The 15455-nt window shown below is 47.4% G+C and overlaps 1 protein-coding gene and 1 long non-coding RNA gene across 2 annotated transcripts in view; one reads left to right on the forward strand and one right to left on the reverse strand.

Moving 5' to 3' along the window:
- LOC139241275 (calcium/calmodulin-dependent protein kinase type 1-like) overlaps positions 1–15455 on the reverse strand; it is a gene marked incomplete at its 5' end in the record, with an annotated part of 69452 nt that overhangs the window by 28314 nt on the left and 25683 nt on the right. The window contains 2 exons of the mRNA XM_070869924.1: positions 6259–6346; positions 7102–7180. Of these exons, the coding sequence (XP_070726025.1) occupies positions 6259–6346; positions 7102–7180 (167 nt within the window). The remainder of the gene's footprint in view (positions 1–6258; positions 6347–7101; positions 7181–15455) is intronic.
- Positions 8493–15417, forward strand: LOC139241277 (uncharacterized). Its single transcript, XR_011588838.1, has 2 exons — positions 8493–8670; positions 13227–15417. It is a non-coding gene; the product is annotated as an uncharacterized lncRNA (long non-coding RNA).

Genomic DNA, 15455 nt, shown 5'->3' on the forward strand with positions numbered 1-15455 from the left:
AGTGAGGGGTGTGGGGTATATCGGTGTTACAGTGAGGGGTGTGGGGTATATCAGTGTTACAGTGAGGGGTGTGGGGTATATCAGTGTTACAGTGAGGGGTGTGGGGTATATCAGTGTTACAGTGAGGGGTGTGGGGTATATCAGTGTTACAGTGGGGGGTGTGGGGTATATCAGTGTTACAGTGAGGGGTGTGGGGTATATCAGTGTTACAGTGAGGGGTGTGGGGTATATCTGTGTTACAGTGAGGGGTGTGGGGTATATCAGTGTTACAGTGAGGGGTGTGGGGTATATCAGTGTTACAGTGAGGGGTGTGGGGTATATCGGTGTTACAGTGAGGGGTGTGGGGTATATCAGTGTTACAGTGAGGCGTGTGGGGTATATCAGTGTTACAGTGAGGGGTGTGGGGTATATCGGTGTTACAGTGAGGGGTGCGGGGTATATCAGTGTTACAGTGAGGGGTGTGGGGTATATCAGTGTTACAGTGAGGGGTGTGGGGTATATCAGTGTTACAGTGAGGGGTGTGGGGTATATCAGTGTTACAGTGAGGGTGTGTGATATATCAGTGTTACAGTGAGGGGTGTGGGGTATATCAGTGTTACAGTGAGGGGTGTGGGGTATATCAGTGTTACAGTGAGGGGTGTGGGTTATATCAGTGTTACAGTGAGGGGTGTGGGAGAGATCAGTGTGTTACAGTGAGGGGTGTAGGGTATATCAGTGTTACAGTGAGGGGTGTGGGGTATATCAGTGTGTTACAGTGAGGGGTGTGGGGTATATCAGTGTTACAGTGAGGGGTGTGGGGTATATCAGTGTTACAGTGAGGGGTGTGGGGTATATCGGTGTTACAGTGAGGGGTGTGGGGTATATCAGTGTTACAGTGAGGCGTGTGGGGTATATCAGTGTTACAGTGAGGGGTGTGGGGTATATCGGTGTTACAGTGAGGGGTGCGGGGTATATCAGTGTTACAGTGAGGGGTGTGGGGTATATCAGTGTTACAGTGAGGGGTGTGGGGTATATCAGTGTTACAGTGAGGGGTGTGGGGTATATCAGTGTTACAGTGAGGGGTGTGGGGTATATCAGTGTTACAGTGAGGGGTGTGGGGTATATCAGTGTTACAGTGAGGGGTGTGGGGTATATCAGTGTTACAGTGAGGGGTGTGGGTTATATCAGTGTTACAGTGAGGGTTGTGGGGTATATCAGTGTTACAGTGAGGGGTGTGGGGTATATCGGTGTTACAGTGAGCGGTGTGGAATATATCAGTGTTACAGTGAGGGGTGTGGGGTACATCAGTGTTACAGTGAGGGGTGTGGGGTATATCAGTGTTACAGTGAGGGGTGTGGGGTATATCAGTGTTACAGTGAGGGGTGTGGGGTATATCAGTGTCACAGTGAGTGGTGTGGGGTATATCGGTGTTACAGTGAGTGGTGTGGGGTATATCGGTGTTACAGTGAGGGGTGTGGGGTATATCGGTGTTACAGTGAGCGGTGTGGAATATATCAGTGTTACAGTGAGGGATGTGAGGTATATCAGTGTTACAGTGAGGGGTGTAGGGTATATCAGTGTTACAGTGAGGGGTGTGGGGTATATCAGTGTTACAGTGAGGGGTGTGGGGTATATCAGTGTTACAGTGAGGGGTGTGGGGTATATCGGTGTTACAGTGAGGGGTGTGGGGTATATCAGTGTTACAGTGAGGGGTGTAGGGTATATCAGTGTTACAGTGAGGGGTGTGGGGTATATCAGTGTTACAGTGAGGGGTGTGGGGTATATCAGTGTTACAGTGAGGGGTGTGGGGTGTATCGGTGTTACAGTGAGGGGTGTGGGGTATATCAGTGTTACAGTGAGGGGTGTGGGGTATATCAGTGTTACAGTGAGGGGTGTAGGGTATATCAGTGTTACAGTGAGGGGTGTGGGAGAGATCAGTGTGTTACAGTGAGGGGTGTGGGGTATATCAGTGTTACAGTGAGGGGTGTGGTGTATATCAGTGTTACAGTGAGGGGTGTGGGGTATATCAGTGTGTTACAGTGAGGGGTGTGGGATATATCAGTGTGTTACAGTGAGGGGTGTGGGGTATATCAGTGTTACAGTGAGGCGTGTGGTGTATATCAGTGTTACAGTGAGGGGTGTGGGGTATATCGGTGTTACAGTGAGGGGTGTGGGGTATATCAGTGTTACAGTGAGGGGTGTGGGGTATATCAGTGTTACAGTGAGGGGTGTGGGGTATATCGGTGTTACAGTGAGGGGTGTGGGGTATATCAGTGTTACAGTGAGGTGTGTGGGGTATATCGGTGTTACAGTGAGGGGTGTGGGGTATATCGGTGTTACAGTGAGGGGTGTGGGGTATATCGGTGTTACAGTGAGGGGTGTGGGGTATATCGGTGTTACAGTGAGGGGTGTGGGGTATATCGGTGTTACAGTGAGGGGTGTGGGGTATATCAGTGTTACAGTGAGGGGTGTGGAGTATATCAGTGTTACAGTGAGGGGTGTGGGGTATATCAGTGTTACAGTGAGGGGTGTGGGGTATATCAGTGTTACAGTGAGGGGGTGTGGGGTATATCAGTGTTACAGTGAGGGGTGTGGGTATATCAGTGTTACAGTGAGGGGTGTGGGATATATCAGTGTTACAGTGAGGGGTGTGGGATATATCAGTGTTACAGTGAGGGGTGTGGGGTATATCAGTGTTACAGTGAGGGGTGTGGGGTATATCAGTGTTACAGTGAGGGGTGTGGGGTATATCAGTGTTACAGTGAGGGGTGTGGGGTATATCAGTGTTACAGTGAGGGGTGTGGAGTATATCAGTGTTACAGTGAGGGGTGTGGGGTATATCAGTGTTACAGTGAGGGGTGTGGGGTATATCAGTGTTACAGTGAGGGGTGTGGAGTATATCAGTGTTACAGTGAGGGGTGTGGGGTATATCGGTGTTGCAGTGAGGGGTGTGGAGTATATCGGTGTTACAGTGAGGGGTGCGGGGTATATCGGTGTTACAGTGAGGGGTGCGGTTATATCAGTGTTACAGTGAGGGTTGTGGGGTATATCAGTGTTACAGTGAGGGGTGTGGTGTATATCAGTGTCACAGTGAGTGGTGTGGGGTATATCGGTGTTACAGTGAGTGGTGTGGGGTATATCGGTGTTACAGTGAGGGGTGTGGGGTATATCGGTGTTACAGTGAGCGGTGTGGAATATATCAGTGTTACAGTGAGGGGTGTGAGGTATATCAGTGTTACAGTGAGGGGTGTAGGGTATATCGGTGTTACAGAGAGGGGTGTGGAGTATATCAGTGTTACAGTGAGGGGTGTGGGGTATATCAGTGTTACAGTGAGGGGTGTGGGGTATATCAGTGTTACAGTGAGGGGTGTGGGGTATATCAGTGTTGCAGTGAGGGGTGTGGGGTATATCAGTGTTACAGTGAGGGTTGTGGAGTATATCAGTGTTACAGTGAGGGGTGTGGGGTATATCAGTGTTACAGTGAGGGGTGTGGGGTATATCAGTGTTACAGTGAGGGGTGTGGGGTATATCAGTGTTACAGTGAGGGGTGTGGGGTATATCAGTGTTACAGTGAGGGGTGTGGGGTATATCAGTGTTACAGTGAGGGGTGTGGGGTATATCAGTGTTACAGTGAGGGGTGTGGTGTATATCAGTGTTACAGTGAGGGGTGTGGGGTATATCAGTGTTACAGTGAGGGGTGTGGGGTATATCAGTGTTACAGTGAGGTGTGTGGGGTATATCAGTGTTACAGTGAGGGGTGTGGGGTATATCAGTGTTACAGTGAGGGGTGTGGGGTATATCAGTGTTACAGTGAGGGGTGTGGGGTATATCAGTGTTACAGTGAGGGGTGTGGGGTATATCGGTGTTAAAGTGAGGGGTGTGGGGTATATCGGTGTTACAGTGAGGGGTGTGGGGTATATCAGTGTTACAGTGAGGGGTGTGGGGTATATCAGTGTTACAGTGAGTGGTGTGGAGTATATCAGTGTTACAGTGAGGGGTGTGGGGTATATCGGTGTTACAGTGAGGGGTGTGGGGTACATCAGTGTTACAGTGAGGGGTGTGGAGTATATCGGTGTTACAGTGAGGGGTGTGGAGTATATCAGTGTTACAGTGAGGGGTGTGGGGTATATCGGTGTTACAGTGAGTGGTGTGGAGTATATCAGTGTTACAGTGAGGGGTGTGGGGTATATCAGTGTTACAGTGAGGGGTGTGGGGTATATCAGTGTTACAGTGAGGGGTGTGGAGTATATCGGTTTTACAGTGAGGGGTGTGGGGTATATCGGTGTTACAGTGAGGGGTGTGGAGTATATCAGTGTTACAGTGAGGGGTGTGGGGTATATCGGTGTTACAGTGAGGGGTGTGGAGTATATCAGTGTTACAGTGAGGGGTGTGGGGTATATCAGTGTTACAGTGAGGGGTGTGGGGTATATCGGTGTTACAGTGAGGGGTGTGGAGTATATCAGTGTTACAGTGAGGGGTATGGGGTATATAAGTGTTACAGTGAGGGGTGTGGGGTATATCGGTGTTACAGTGAGGGGTGCGGGGTATATCAGTGTTACAGTGAGGGGTGTGGGGTATATCAGTGTTACAGTGAGGGGTGTGGGGTATATCAGTGTTACAGTGAGGGGTGTGGGGTATATCAGTGTTACAGTGAGGGGTGTGGGGTATATCAGTGTTACAGTGAGGGGTGTGGGGTATATCGGTGTTACAGTGAGGGGTGTGGGGTATATCAGTGTTACAGTGAGGGGTGTGGGGTATATCAGTGTTACAGTGAGGGGTGTGGGGTATATCAGTGTTACAGTGAGGGGTGTGGGGTATATCTGTGTTACAGTGAGGGGTGTGGGGTATATCAGTGTTACAGTGAGGGGTGTGGGGTATATCGGTGTTACAGTGAGGGGTGTGGGGTATATCGGTGTTACAGTGAGGGGTTTGGGGTATATCAGTGTTACAGTGAGGGTTGTGGGGTATATCAGTGTTACAGTGAGGCGTGTGGGGTATATCAGTGTTACAGTGAGGGGTGTGGGGTATATCGGTGTTACAGTGAGGGGTGCGGGGTATATCAGTGTTACAGTGAGGGGTGTGGGGTATATCAGTGTTACAGTGAGGGGTGTGGGGTATATCAGTGTTACAGTGAGGCGTGTGGGGTATATCAGTGTTACAGTGAGGGGTGTGGGGTATATCACTGTTACAGTGAGGGGTGTGGGGTATATCGGTGTTACAGTGAGGGGTGTGGGGTATATCAGTGTTACAGTGAGGGGTGTGGGGTATATCAGTGTTACAGTGAGGGGTGTGGGGTATATCAGTGTTACAGTGAGGGGTGTGGGGTATATCAGTGTTACAGTGAGGGGTGTGGGGTATATCAGTGTTACAGTGAGGGGTGTGGGGTATATCAGTGTTACAGTGAGGGGTGTGGGGTATATCGGTGTTACAGTGAGGGGTGTGGGGTATATCAGTGTTACAGTGAGGGGTGTGGGGTATATCAGTGTTACAGTGAGGGGTGTGGGGTATATCAGTGTTACAGTGAGGGGTGTGGGGTATATCAGTGTTACAGTGGGGGGTGTGGGGTATATCAGTGTTACAGTGAGGGGTGTGCGGTATATCAGTGTTACAGTGAGGGGTGTGGGGTATATCAGTGTTACAGTGAGGGGTGTGGGGTATATCTGTGTTACAGTGAGGGGTGTGGGGTATATCAGTGTTACAGTGAGGGTGTGTGATATATCAGTGTTACAGTGAGGGGTGTGGGGTATATCAGTGTTACAGTGAGGGGTGTGGGGTATATCAGTGTTACAGTGAGGGGTGTGGGGTATATCGGTGTTACAGTGAGGGGTGTGGGGTATATCAGTGTTACAGTGAGGGGTGTGGGGTATATCAGTGTGACAGTGAGGGGTGTGGGTTATATCAGTGTTACAGTGAGGGGTGTGGGAGAGATCAGTGTTACAGTGAGGGGTGTGGAGTATATCAGTGTTACAGTGAGGGGTGTGGTGTATATCAGTGTTACAGTGAGGGGTGTGGGGTATATCAGTGTTACAGTGAGGGGTGTGGTGTATATCAGTGTTACAGTGAGGGGTGTGGTGTATATCAGTGTTACAGTGAGGGGTGTGGGGTATATCGGTGTTACAGTGAGGGGTGTGGGGTATATCAGTGTTACAGTGAGGGGTGTGGGGTATATCAGTGTTACAGTGAGGGGTGTGGGGTATATCAGTGTGTTACAGTGAGGGGATTGGGTATATCAGTGTTACAGTGGGGGGTGTGACCTCGGGTACGAATCCTTTCTCTCACCTTCCACTGCATCTTTGCAAAGTTTTTTCTGATCTGTTCGCTGACCGATTCGTGAATATTCTTGTCCAGCGCAGTCTCACCAACAATCCTACAGGGTCAAAATGGAATGGTCATGGTGTGAATTGGTGCTGGGAGTTCCACCATTAACCTCCGACAGTGCGGGGCTCCCTCAGTACTGCCCCTCCGACAGTGCGGGGCTCCCTCAGTACTGCCCCTCCGACAGTGCGGCGCTCCCTCAGTCCTGCCCCTCCGACAGTGCGGCGCTCCCTCAGTCCTGCCCCTCCGACAGTGCGGCGCTCCCTCAGTACTGCCCCTCCGACAGTGCGCTCTCCCTCAGTACTGCCCCTCCGACAGTGCGCTCTCCCTCAGTACTGCCCCTCCAACAGTGCGGCACTCCCTCAGTACTGCCCCTCCAACAGTGCGGCACTCCCTCAGTACTGCTCCTCCGACAGTGCGGGGCTCCCTCAGTACTGCCCCTCCGACAGTGCGGGGCTCCCTCAGTACCGCCCCTCTGACAGTGCGGCACTCCCTCAGTACTGCCCCTCCAACAGTGCGGCACTCGCTCAGTACTGCCCCTCCGACAGTGCTCCCTCAGTACTGCCCCTCCGACAGTGCTCCCTCAGTACTGCCCCTCCGACAGTGCTCCCTCAGTACTGCCCCTCCGACAGTGCGGCACTCCCTCAGTACTGGCCCCGGGGGAGTGTCCGGCCTGGATTACGAGGCTCGAGTCTCGGGAGTGGGTCTCGAACCCACGACCTTGTGACTCCGAGGCGAGAGGGAGAGGCACTGAGCCGGAAGGGATGGATATTGCGGGTGTAAGCTGTGCAGGTTTATGCTCCCTACCAGGGGTGATGCAGGGCCTCCTCACACGTGTATCGCTTGTCCGGCGCCCTCACCAACAAATGGCGGATAAAATCTTTAGCTGGAGATTAAACAAAGAAAGAGAACAAATATTTATATCTCTGGCGTTTCCAGCGAACACATCTCAGAACACAGCTCATCGTTGTCTGCCCTAGTGCCGGGAAAGACGGAAGGATGGAAGATAAACACATCAGATACAGGAGCAGGAGTCGGCCATTCGGCCCCTCGAGCCCGCTCCACCATCCAATCAGATCGCAGCTGATCTGATCTTGGGCTCAGCTCCACTTCCCCGCCCGCCCCTTCACTCCCTTATCGCTCAAAAATCTGTCTATCTCCACCTTAAATATATTCAATGACCCAGCCCCCCACAGCTCTCTGGGGCAGAGAATTCCACAGATTCACCAGAAGAAATTCCTCCTCATCTCCGTCCTAAATGGGCGGCCCCCTTATTCTGAGACTATGTGCCCCCTAGTTCTAGATTCCCCCACGAGGGGGAAACATCCTCTCTGCATCCATGTGGAAGAACTTTAGTTCACGATATAGGAAGGGGTTAAATTTCTCTCTTCCTTTTAGTAAGTTTAATTCTGTGCTGAGACTGCAGAATCCTGCAAGGCCAGAAAATACTTGATGTCTCTTCTTTGTTAGAAAAGAACAGATAACATGAAAGCTGTACATCTGGTATTTGTATATGTTATGATACCCCCATTGCCTGGACAAACTGATTTCTCTGATAAGAGGGGCTTTTAGTGATGATCTTGCTGACCCTCGAAAAGATTGAATAATGACGTGACAAGATACTGTTGGGCTGGGTAAACTGACCTTTGTGCCCTGTTTAGAATTGGTAATGTTCCTGAATAATGTAGGTGTCAATTGTAGAGATAAAATTCCTTTTTTTCTGTATAAAGATGGAACAAGTTTCTATAGAATTTCGGAGTATTGCCTTGGTAAGGACCAAGCAGCTCTCCGAGATATCTCGCCTGTACATATTAAAGAATCTCTTGAAGCAAGACTCTGAAATCTCCGCTTGAGTTACTTTAACTTAGAAATTTCCTCGACAGTTTCTGGCGTAGTCTGCAGGACCTCTGATAACGAGATCCCAAACGAACAAAATTAAAAGTAAAAATTGGCTTAAAAGAAAAAGAGGAATTTTAAAAGGATTTTCCTAGCTTAAGGGGGAAAGTGCCTAGGCTGTCCTAGAAAAGGGGGCAAGCCGCCTAGATCCCGGAAGGGTGAGGCATAGGGTAGCTACCGTAAGAAGCTAAAGTAACAAGAAAGCTAAAGGAGACCCGAGCCGAGCCGAAAAGAGACACCGGTGAGCGCTTTGTAAATACTGTGTGTGTATATATTTTTTGTGGGCGTGTCTTAACCTCTCGTTTCAGGAAACACCGCGAGAAACTGCATCCGGAGAGAATGGGAAACAGCTCTAGTCGAGCAGGATGCTTGCGTCCAGTTCCTAGAAAAGGGAAGAAAACCGACCCTCCAACTAAAAGAATGAGTATGCAGCGCAAAACTGAAAAAAGGATTCGTAAGGTAGTAAAGCAACGAGAGAAGGTAGGAGATCCAATTGTGCCACCCGGCTCGCCGGCGGACACTGTAATTAAAGAAACAGGAGATGACCGATACGCGGTAACGTTTAGTAGCGATTTATATGGTTGGTCTGATGGGGACTGGTCATATGGAGGAAGTTTTAAATTGTCTTTAATCGAAGAATGGAGGAAAATAACTAAGGAAGGGGGAGGAGACCCTACTTGGGACAAAGATTATATGGATAAATGTTTTATTAAATGGCTAGAGGTTGCAAAAAGACATCAGCCTCCGAAAGTAAAAATATCAGAGAATAAATCAGGAGAGAAAGAAAAGGGGGAGCCAATCTGAGAGCTGGTATGGTCCTAAGGTCACAAACAACCCCAGCTCAGGCAGAAGCCGACTCTACCCTCCTCCTCCAAAATCCCCGAGTAATGATAGGAACCACAGCGGTTTTAAAACCCTGGTCTCCGGGAGAGGCCAGAGATATGATCTCTGCAGCCCCAAACCCAGTAAAGAAACCTGTTGCATTTCATAACTGGCTTGAGCAGACCTGTACAATTTATAATCCGCTACCAGGGGATGTTAAACTATTATTACAAGCAGCGTACGGATCTTCCTGGCAGGGAGTAAAAGATATGTTCCATATCCCGCCCGGAGAAGAAGGGGATTGGAGAGCTAATAATGATTTGCTAAATGAAGGAAACGAATCTTTAACACACTGGCTACAGAATAGAGGACGGAATGCAATTCTACAAGGGGCTAGACAACATGGGGATATAGGGGAGGTTACTCGCTGTTTGCAGAAAGCGGAAGAATCAATGATAGATTTCGCAGCCAGGTGGAAAAATAGCTGGGAGGAGTATGCAGGAATACCCTTAGATACGAATGAACCTTTAGCAGTACAAACACTGCTGAACTGCATGTTACCACAGCATGCAAAGACCTACAAAATTAAAGTTTTAGATTGGCAAGGAAAAACCTGGAAAGAGACAGTCACTGTCTTGGCAAACATGGACAGGGAGGGATTGTTCAATTACGTAAGTAAAACCAAAGCAACAGGTCAATATTACCAGCAGAGAGGCGGAGGGCAGGCGCAGAATCGAGGGGGATTTAGGGGTGGAGGAAGAGGAAGAGGACAGTGGTCACAGCGAGATCGCTCTCAAGATGAGTGTAGAAATTGTGGAAGAATAGGGCATTGGGCTCGCGACTGTAGATGCCCACCCAAACAGAATAGAGGGTCGCAAGGGAACTTTTCCGAACCTCCACCTCCACCAGCCCCTCAATTTTCCTTTTCTAACCCCAATCCGTATCAATCAGCATAGGGATGCCCCAGAGGCATAACGGTACAGGCAGCGACTCTTCGCTTATCAACGGACATAGAAGAAAATCCCTTAGCAATACTAAAAGTAGGAAACACTTATGTAAAGTTCCTGGTGGATACCGGCGCCACTATGTCCTCTGTACCGCCCTCTGTGGGATTACCCGTAAGCAACACCACTGTTTTAAGCATGGGTGTGGCCGGCGTCCCCTTGAAAGATTTTTTATCCGAACCTACTAAATTGACAATTGAAGGACAACAAGTTAATGACAAAACCCTGATAGTCTCTAAGACAACGCCTCTCCCTCTATTAGGAAGACAGACTTTGTGCAAACTAGGAGCCACAATATATTGCACAAAGGAAGGGATGTTTATGGAGATCCCTCCAAATAACATTCATCAGTTCTTTAATGGGATAGAAAGAGAGAAAGAGGAAAAGAATGAAGAAAGTGCTGCCCTTTATAGTTGGCAACTGAGTGGCAACTTCTACTCCCCCCTGATAAAAGAGGCAGTGGAAAACTTAAAGATTAAAATTGACCCTAATATTAAAGAGTTATTGTATATCATCTTAACAAGCTTTGAGGCAGTTCAGCTTCACTGTACAGCCTGGTATACTCGACACAGGGCTGAAGACTATCAGCGCTTTGTGCAACCGTTCTTAAATAAAAACAAAGTAATAGAAGCTACTCCCCACATTTATTTCGGATCTGAAGGGTTGGGGGTGGCCGTGGAGCTAACACCGTTACAACAAAAACGATTTAAAGAAGAAAATACGACACCCCATCTGACATTGGCTGTAAAGCCCCCAGCAAAACCTAAAGACATGGGCGGGATGATCTTAGACATAGAAGAGAAAAGACAGCGACCAGGTTATCAACCATGGGCGATGATAGAACTGCAGGATATACGGCTAGAATTTATCACCCGTGACAGAGGAATTCTCCACTGGGAGAGAAAAGGGCACGATGCTACGTTTGAAAAACAGCAACCCCCCGGACAAACTAGCCCTAACATACCAATGGCACTGAGTCAAGTGTCCCCCGAACTCTGGGCTAAACATAAAAACCATGTTGGACAAGTCTATTCTGCGGTGCCCCATAGGGTACAGTTGATAAAAAATGCTGTATTGCCAAGTATAAGGCAGTACAGACTGCCACCGGAGGCGGAAGAAGGGATAGAGCCAGTCATCTTAGCACTGTTAGAGCAAGGCGTCCTGAAAAAGACACAGAGCCCGTGTAATACGCCGATACTGCCTATCCCGAAGATTCCAAACTATTCGAAACCTTTTCAAATGTATGTGAATGAAAAAGAAGGATTCGCAACAGCAGTGTTAACCCAAGAACATGGTGGGGGAAATAGACCAGTTGCTTATTATTCGGTAATGCTCCCCCCAGTAGTACGAGGAATGCCTGCTTGTCTGCGTGCTGTAGCCGCTACTGCGGTCATGGTGGAAAAATCAGTACCAATTGTATTGGACTATCCGTGCACTGTTATCACCGCGCATGCGGTGCTGTTATTGTTGAATTCCGCATCAACTCAGCATTTCACAGCATCCCGAAGGACAGGCTACGAGGTGCTGCTGTTGTCACACCCTAACTACACTTTTCGCCGTGCGCCTGCAGTAAACCCTGCTGTTTTTGTTCCTACCAGCTCCACTAGAGAAATAGAGGACCCAGACCAGCACGACTGTCTGTCAACAGTGGAGATGGCTACCATGCCTAGACCAGATTTGCTTACGGAACCAATGGACAATCCCGATCTCATTCTTTATACAGATGGGTCGTCTCACAGACCATCAGACAATTTGCTCCTGGCAGGCTATGCTATTGTGAACCCATATGAAATTTTTGAGGCATTTGCCTTGCCCCCCGGAACCTCGGCACAGGCAGCTGAATTGTTCGCCCTAACTAGAGCATGTATATTAGCTAAAAATCAATCTGCTAATATATATACCGATTCAAGATATGCATTTGGTGTAGTCCATGATTTTGGACAACTATGGAAAAACAGAGGCTTCATCACCTCTGGCGGGAAGCATATTAAGCACTCACAATTAGTGCTTAACCTGATAGATGCCATTCAATTGCCAAAAAGGGTTGCTGTTATTAAATGCGCAGCCCACACAACTGGTGAAGATGAAGTATCAATAGGAAATAGGAGGGCCGACGAGGCGGCCCGACGAGCCGCTTTGGAACAGACGTGCTGCCTACAGGCAGCCTCAGTCTCCCCTCTGCCAACACTGAGCGCCCAACAACTTGAAATAGCACAGCAACAAGTTACAGTGCAGGAAAGAAAAACATGGGAGAAACAAGGATGTTTTTAAAAAAAATAATATCTGGACCCATCCTGACGGACGAACTGTATGTCCCAGGTCTTTGTTTTTGCCCTTGTCTCGCCTAGCTCATGGTCAGGCTCACATGGGCAAAGGAGGGATGATACATGCTATCAATGCGCAATGGTATGCACCAGGAATAACAGTAATAATTGAGAAAATTGCTAAAACCTGCCAAATTTGCCAACAAAACAATAGAGGAAAGACGCCTGCAGAATATGACCATCTACCCCAACCAAGCATGCCCTTTGAAAATTTGCAAATTGATTTTGTCCACATGCCTCCAGTATTAGGCTTTAAGTATCTATTAGTAATAGTAGATATGTTTACAAGGTGGGTAGAGGCATATGCAACAAGGAAGGATGATGCCCGAACAGTAGTGAAGATCCTATTTAAAGAAATAGTGCCAAGATATGGGATACCTATGGGAATCAATAGTGACAGAGGAACACATTTTACAGGAAAAATAGTGCAGAATCTAGCCGAAGCGCTAGGTTTCCAGTGGAAATTGCACATACCGTATCAACCTCAGTCCTCAGGCATGGTGGAAAGAGTCAATGGAGTGATAAAGTCCACCCTTACTAAAGTATGTCAAGAAACAGGACTAAAATGGCCAGATGCCCTTCCATTGGTACTATATACCATAAGAAACCAAAAGAACCGAAATACTGGTTTGACACCCCATGAAGCCTTATTAGGAAGGCCAATGCCTACTGGTATGAAACCGCCACTAGGAGCAGAAAAGGTAGCATTAATTTGGAATGACGAAAAGTCGCTAAAATATGCTCAGGCCATGTGTGAAATAGCGAGAAGCCTGCATGAGCGAATAAAACAGACCCAAGTACCTCCGTCAGAGGGAAACATGCACCCTTTCAGGCCGGGAGAGCAAGTATTAGTGAAAACTCTAAACAAGGAATCTTTTTCTCCTAGGTGGAAGGGACCATATCAGATAATCCTCACAACAAGAACCGCCCTGAAACTGGAAAAACATCCAAATTGGATACACGCCACCCGATGTAAATACTACCTTCCAGACGAAACACAGCAAGAAGAAGAAATACCGAGCTAGGGCGGACACACCCCGAAAAGAACTGTACTCATCCCCTTTTGTTTCTACCGAGCCAGGCTGGACTAAGAGCATAATACCCCGAAGTATCAAGCTAGATGTCAGAACTTGCCTGTATACCAATTTGGGTCTTTATCTTGTGGATCACTGTTACTATTGTACTAGTAAGCTATTATTTTAACGAATTGGTTCAGGAGCATTATAGAAGAAAACAAAGGGAGGAAGATGAGGAAGGACTCCTGGCAAAACTATCAGGGGACACTGGGTATGTTAATCCTTCTGGCAGTGGGAAGAGTTAAAACAGAAGAAAGGTTTATAAAAGAAGGTAAAATATGGAAAGGAGAAATGGCCTGGGGCACGATTGACAAAGCAGGACAGCAGGACACTTATGTATGTTCGGAAAAAGAGGATTGCAAAGTGGGGAACTTCACAGTAAGGTGTGAGGCCTGCGGAATAGGGGTGGACCCAAGATCAGGGGAAGTGAAAATAACCAGTGAGGAAGGATTTAACATAACCTTGAAATGGAAGGTACATATGACATGCCTGACCAGCAAGGAAATAGCTGAGAGCCAAGAAACTAATGGCACGTTTTGTGACCCCGAAGAAGATTGTCATTTTAAAATAGAAAACAGAGGATGGGTAAAGTGCATGAACCGTACAAAAATACTACATGGGGGAACCTATATTAAACAGTGGACACATAATAAAAATAGGCATTCCCCCAGAGATCCGGGCCATTTAAAACGGATATTGACCACCTGCATATCGGTAGTAAGATCCCCAGGTATAGTAAATTTAACCATACAAATCCTATATCCGCTAAGGGAGAGGGATGGTTGCAACACGACCAGTGTTGGAGTCACACTGGACCGATCCTTGAGAAAAAAGCGAGACGTGCTGGGAACTGTATTAGGTGGGGTAGGAGTAGGAATGGGAGCCTTGAACACAATAGATATAGAGACCCTGCAAAACAAAATCCAGGTTGTAGGAGGTCTAATAGGAGAAAGTATAGAGTTGAGAAACGCGTGGGATGAAGGGCTACAGCAACTACAGGTATCTGGCTACATAACAGACAAAATGACAAAGAAATAGAAAAGGCATTGTCCAAGCGGGGCAGAGATATTCACCAATTTGAGATAGAAATGAGTTTTAAAAAGGGACAATTAGTACGAATAGCAAACACAGTTACCTCTATAACAGCGCATCACTGGTGGGATATATTCCTAGGCTGGTCCCCCAGGGCAACAGCGGTATTAAAACTGGCAATACACCCGATAGTAGTACTTGGTGTAATTTTGCTGATTCTGCTGCTAATTGTCTGTGGAATGGGGCTGAAAGTAAGATCCCTGTTAGGACAAGTAATGAACCTAGTAGAAAAAATAGAGCAGAAAAATGTGATCGTGAAAGGAAGGTTAAACAGAATAGAGGGACAGTTAGATGACTATAATGAAAAAGAATGTTTAGAGATGAGACCTTACCCCGAGGGGTATGAGCCTCCCTTTTCTTTCTAAGAAGGAAAGCATGTTGATCATTAAAGATAAAAGATCAACAAGGAGGGAGTTGTGGAAGAACTTTAGTTCACGATATAGGAAGGGGTTAAATTTCTCTCTTCCTTTTAGTAAGTTTAATTCTGTGCTGAGACTGCAGAATCCTGCAAGGCCAGAAAATACTTGATGTCTCTTCTTTGTTAGAAAAGAACAGATAACATGAAAGCTGTACATCTGGTATTTGTATATGTTATGATACCCCCATTGCCTGGACAAACTGATTTCTCTGATAAGAGGGGCTTTTAGTGATGATCTTGCTGACCCTCGAAAAGATTGAATAATGACGTGACAAGATACTGTTGGGCTGGGTAAACTGACCTTTGTGCCCTGTTTAGAATTGGTAATGTTCCTGAATAATGTAGGTGTCAATTGTAGAGATAAAATTCCTTTTTTTCTGTATAAAGATGGAACAAGTTTCTATAGAATTTCGGAGTATTGCCTTGGTAAGGACCAAGCAGCTCTCCGAGATATCTCGCCTGTACATATTAAAGAATCTCTTGAAGCAAGACTCTGAAATCTCCGCTTGAGTTACTTTAACTTAGAAAT

This window comes from Pristiophorus japonicus, unplaced genomic scaffold, assembly GCF_044704955.1.
Source record: "Pristiophorus japonicus isolate sPriJap1 unplaced genomic scaffold, sPriJap1.hap1 HAP1_SCAFFOLD_1026, whole genome shotgun sequence".
Classification (NCBI taxonomy): Eukaryota; Metazoa; Chordata; class Chondrichthyes; family Pristiophoridae; genus Pristiophorus; species Pristiophorus japonicus.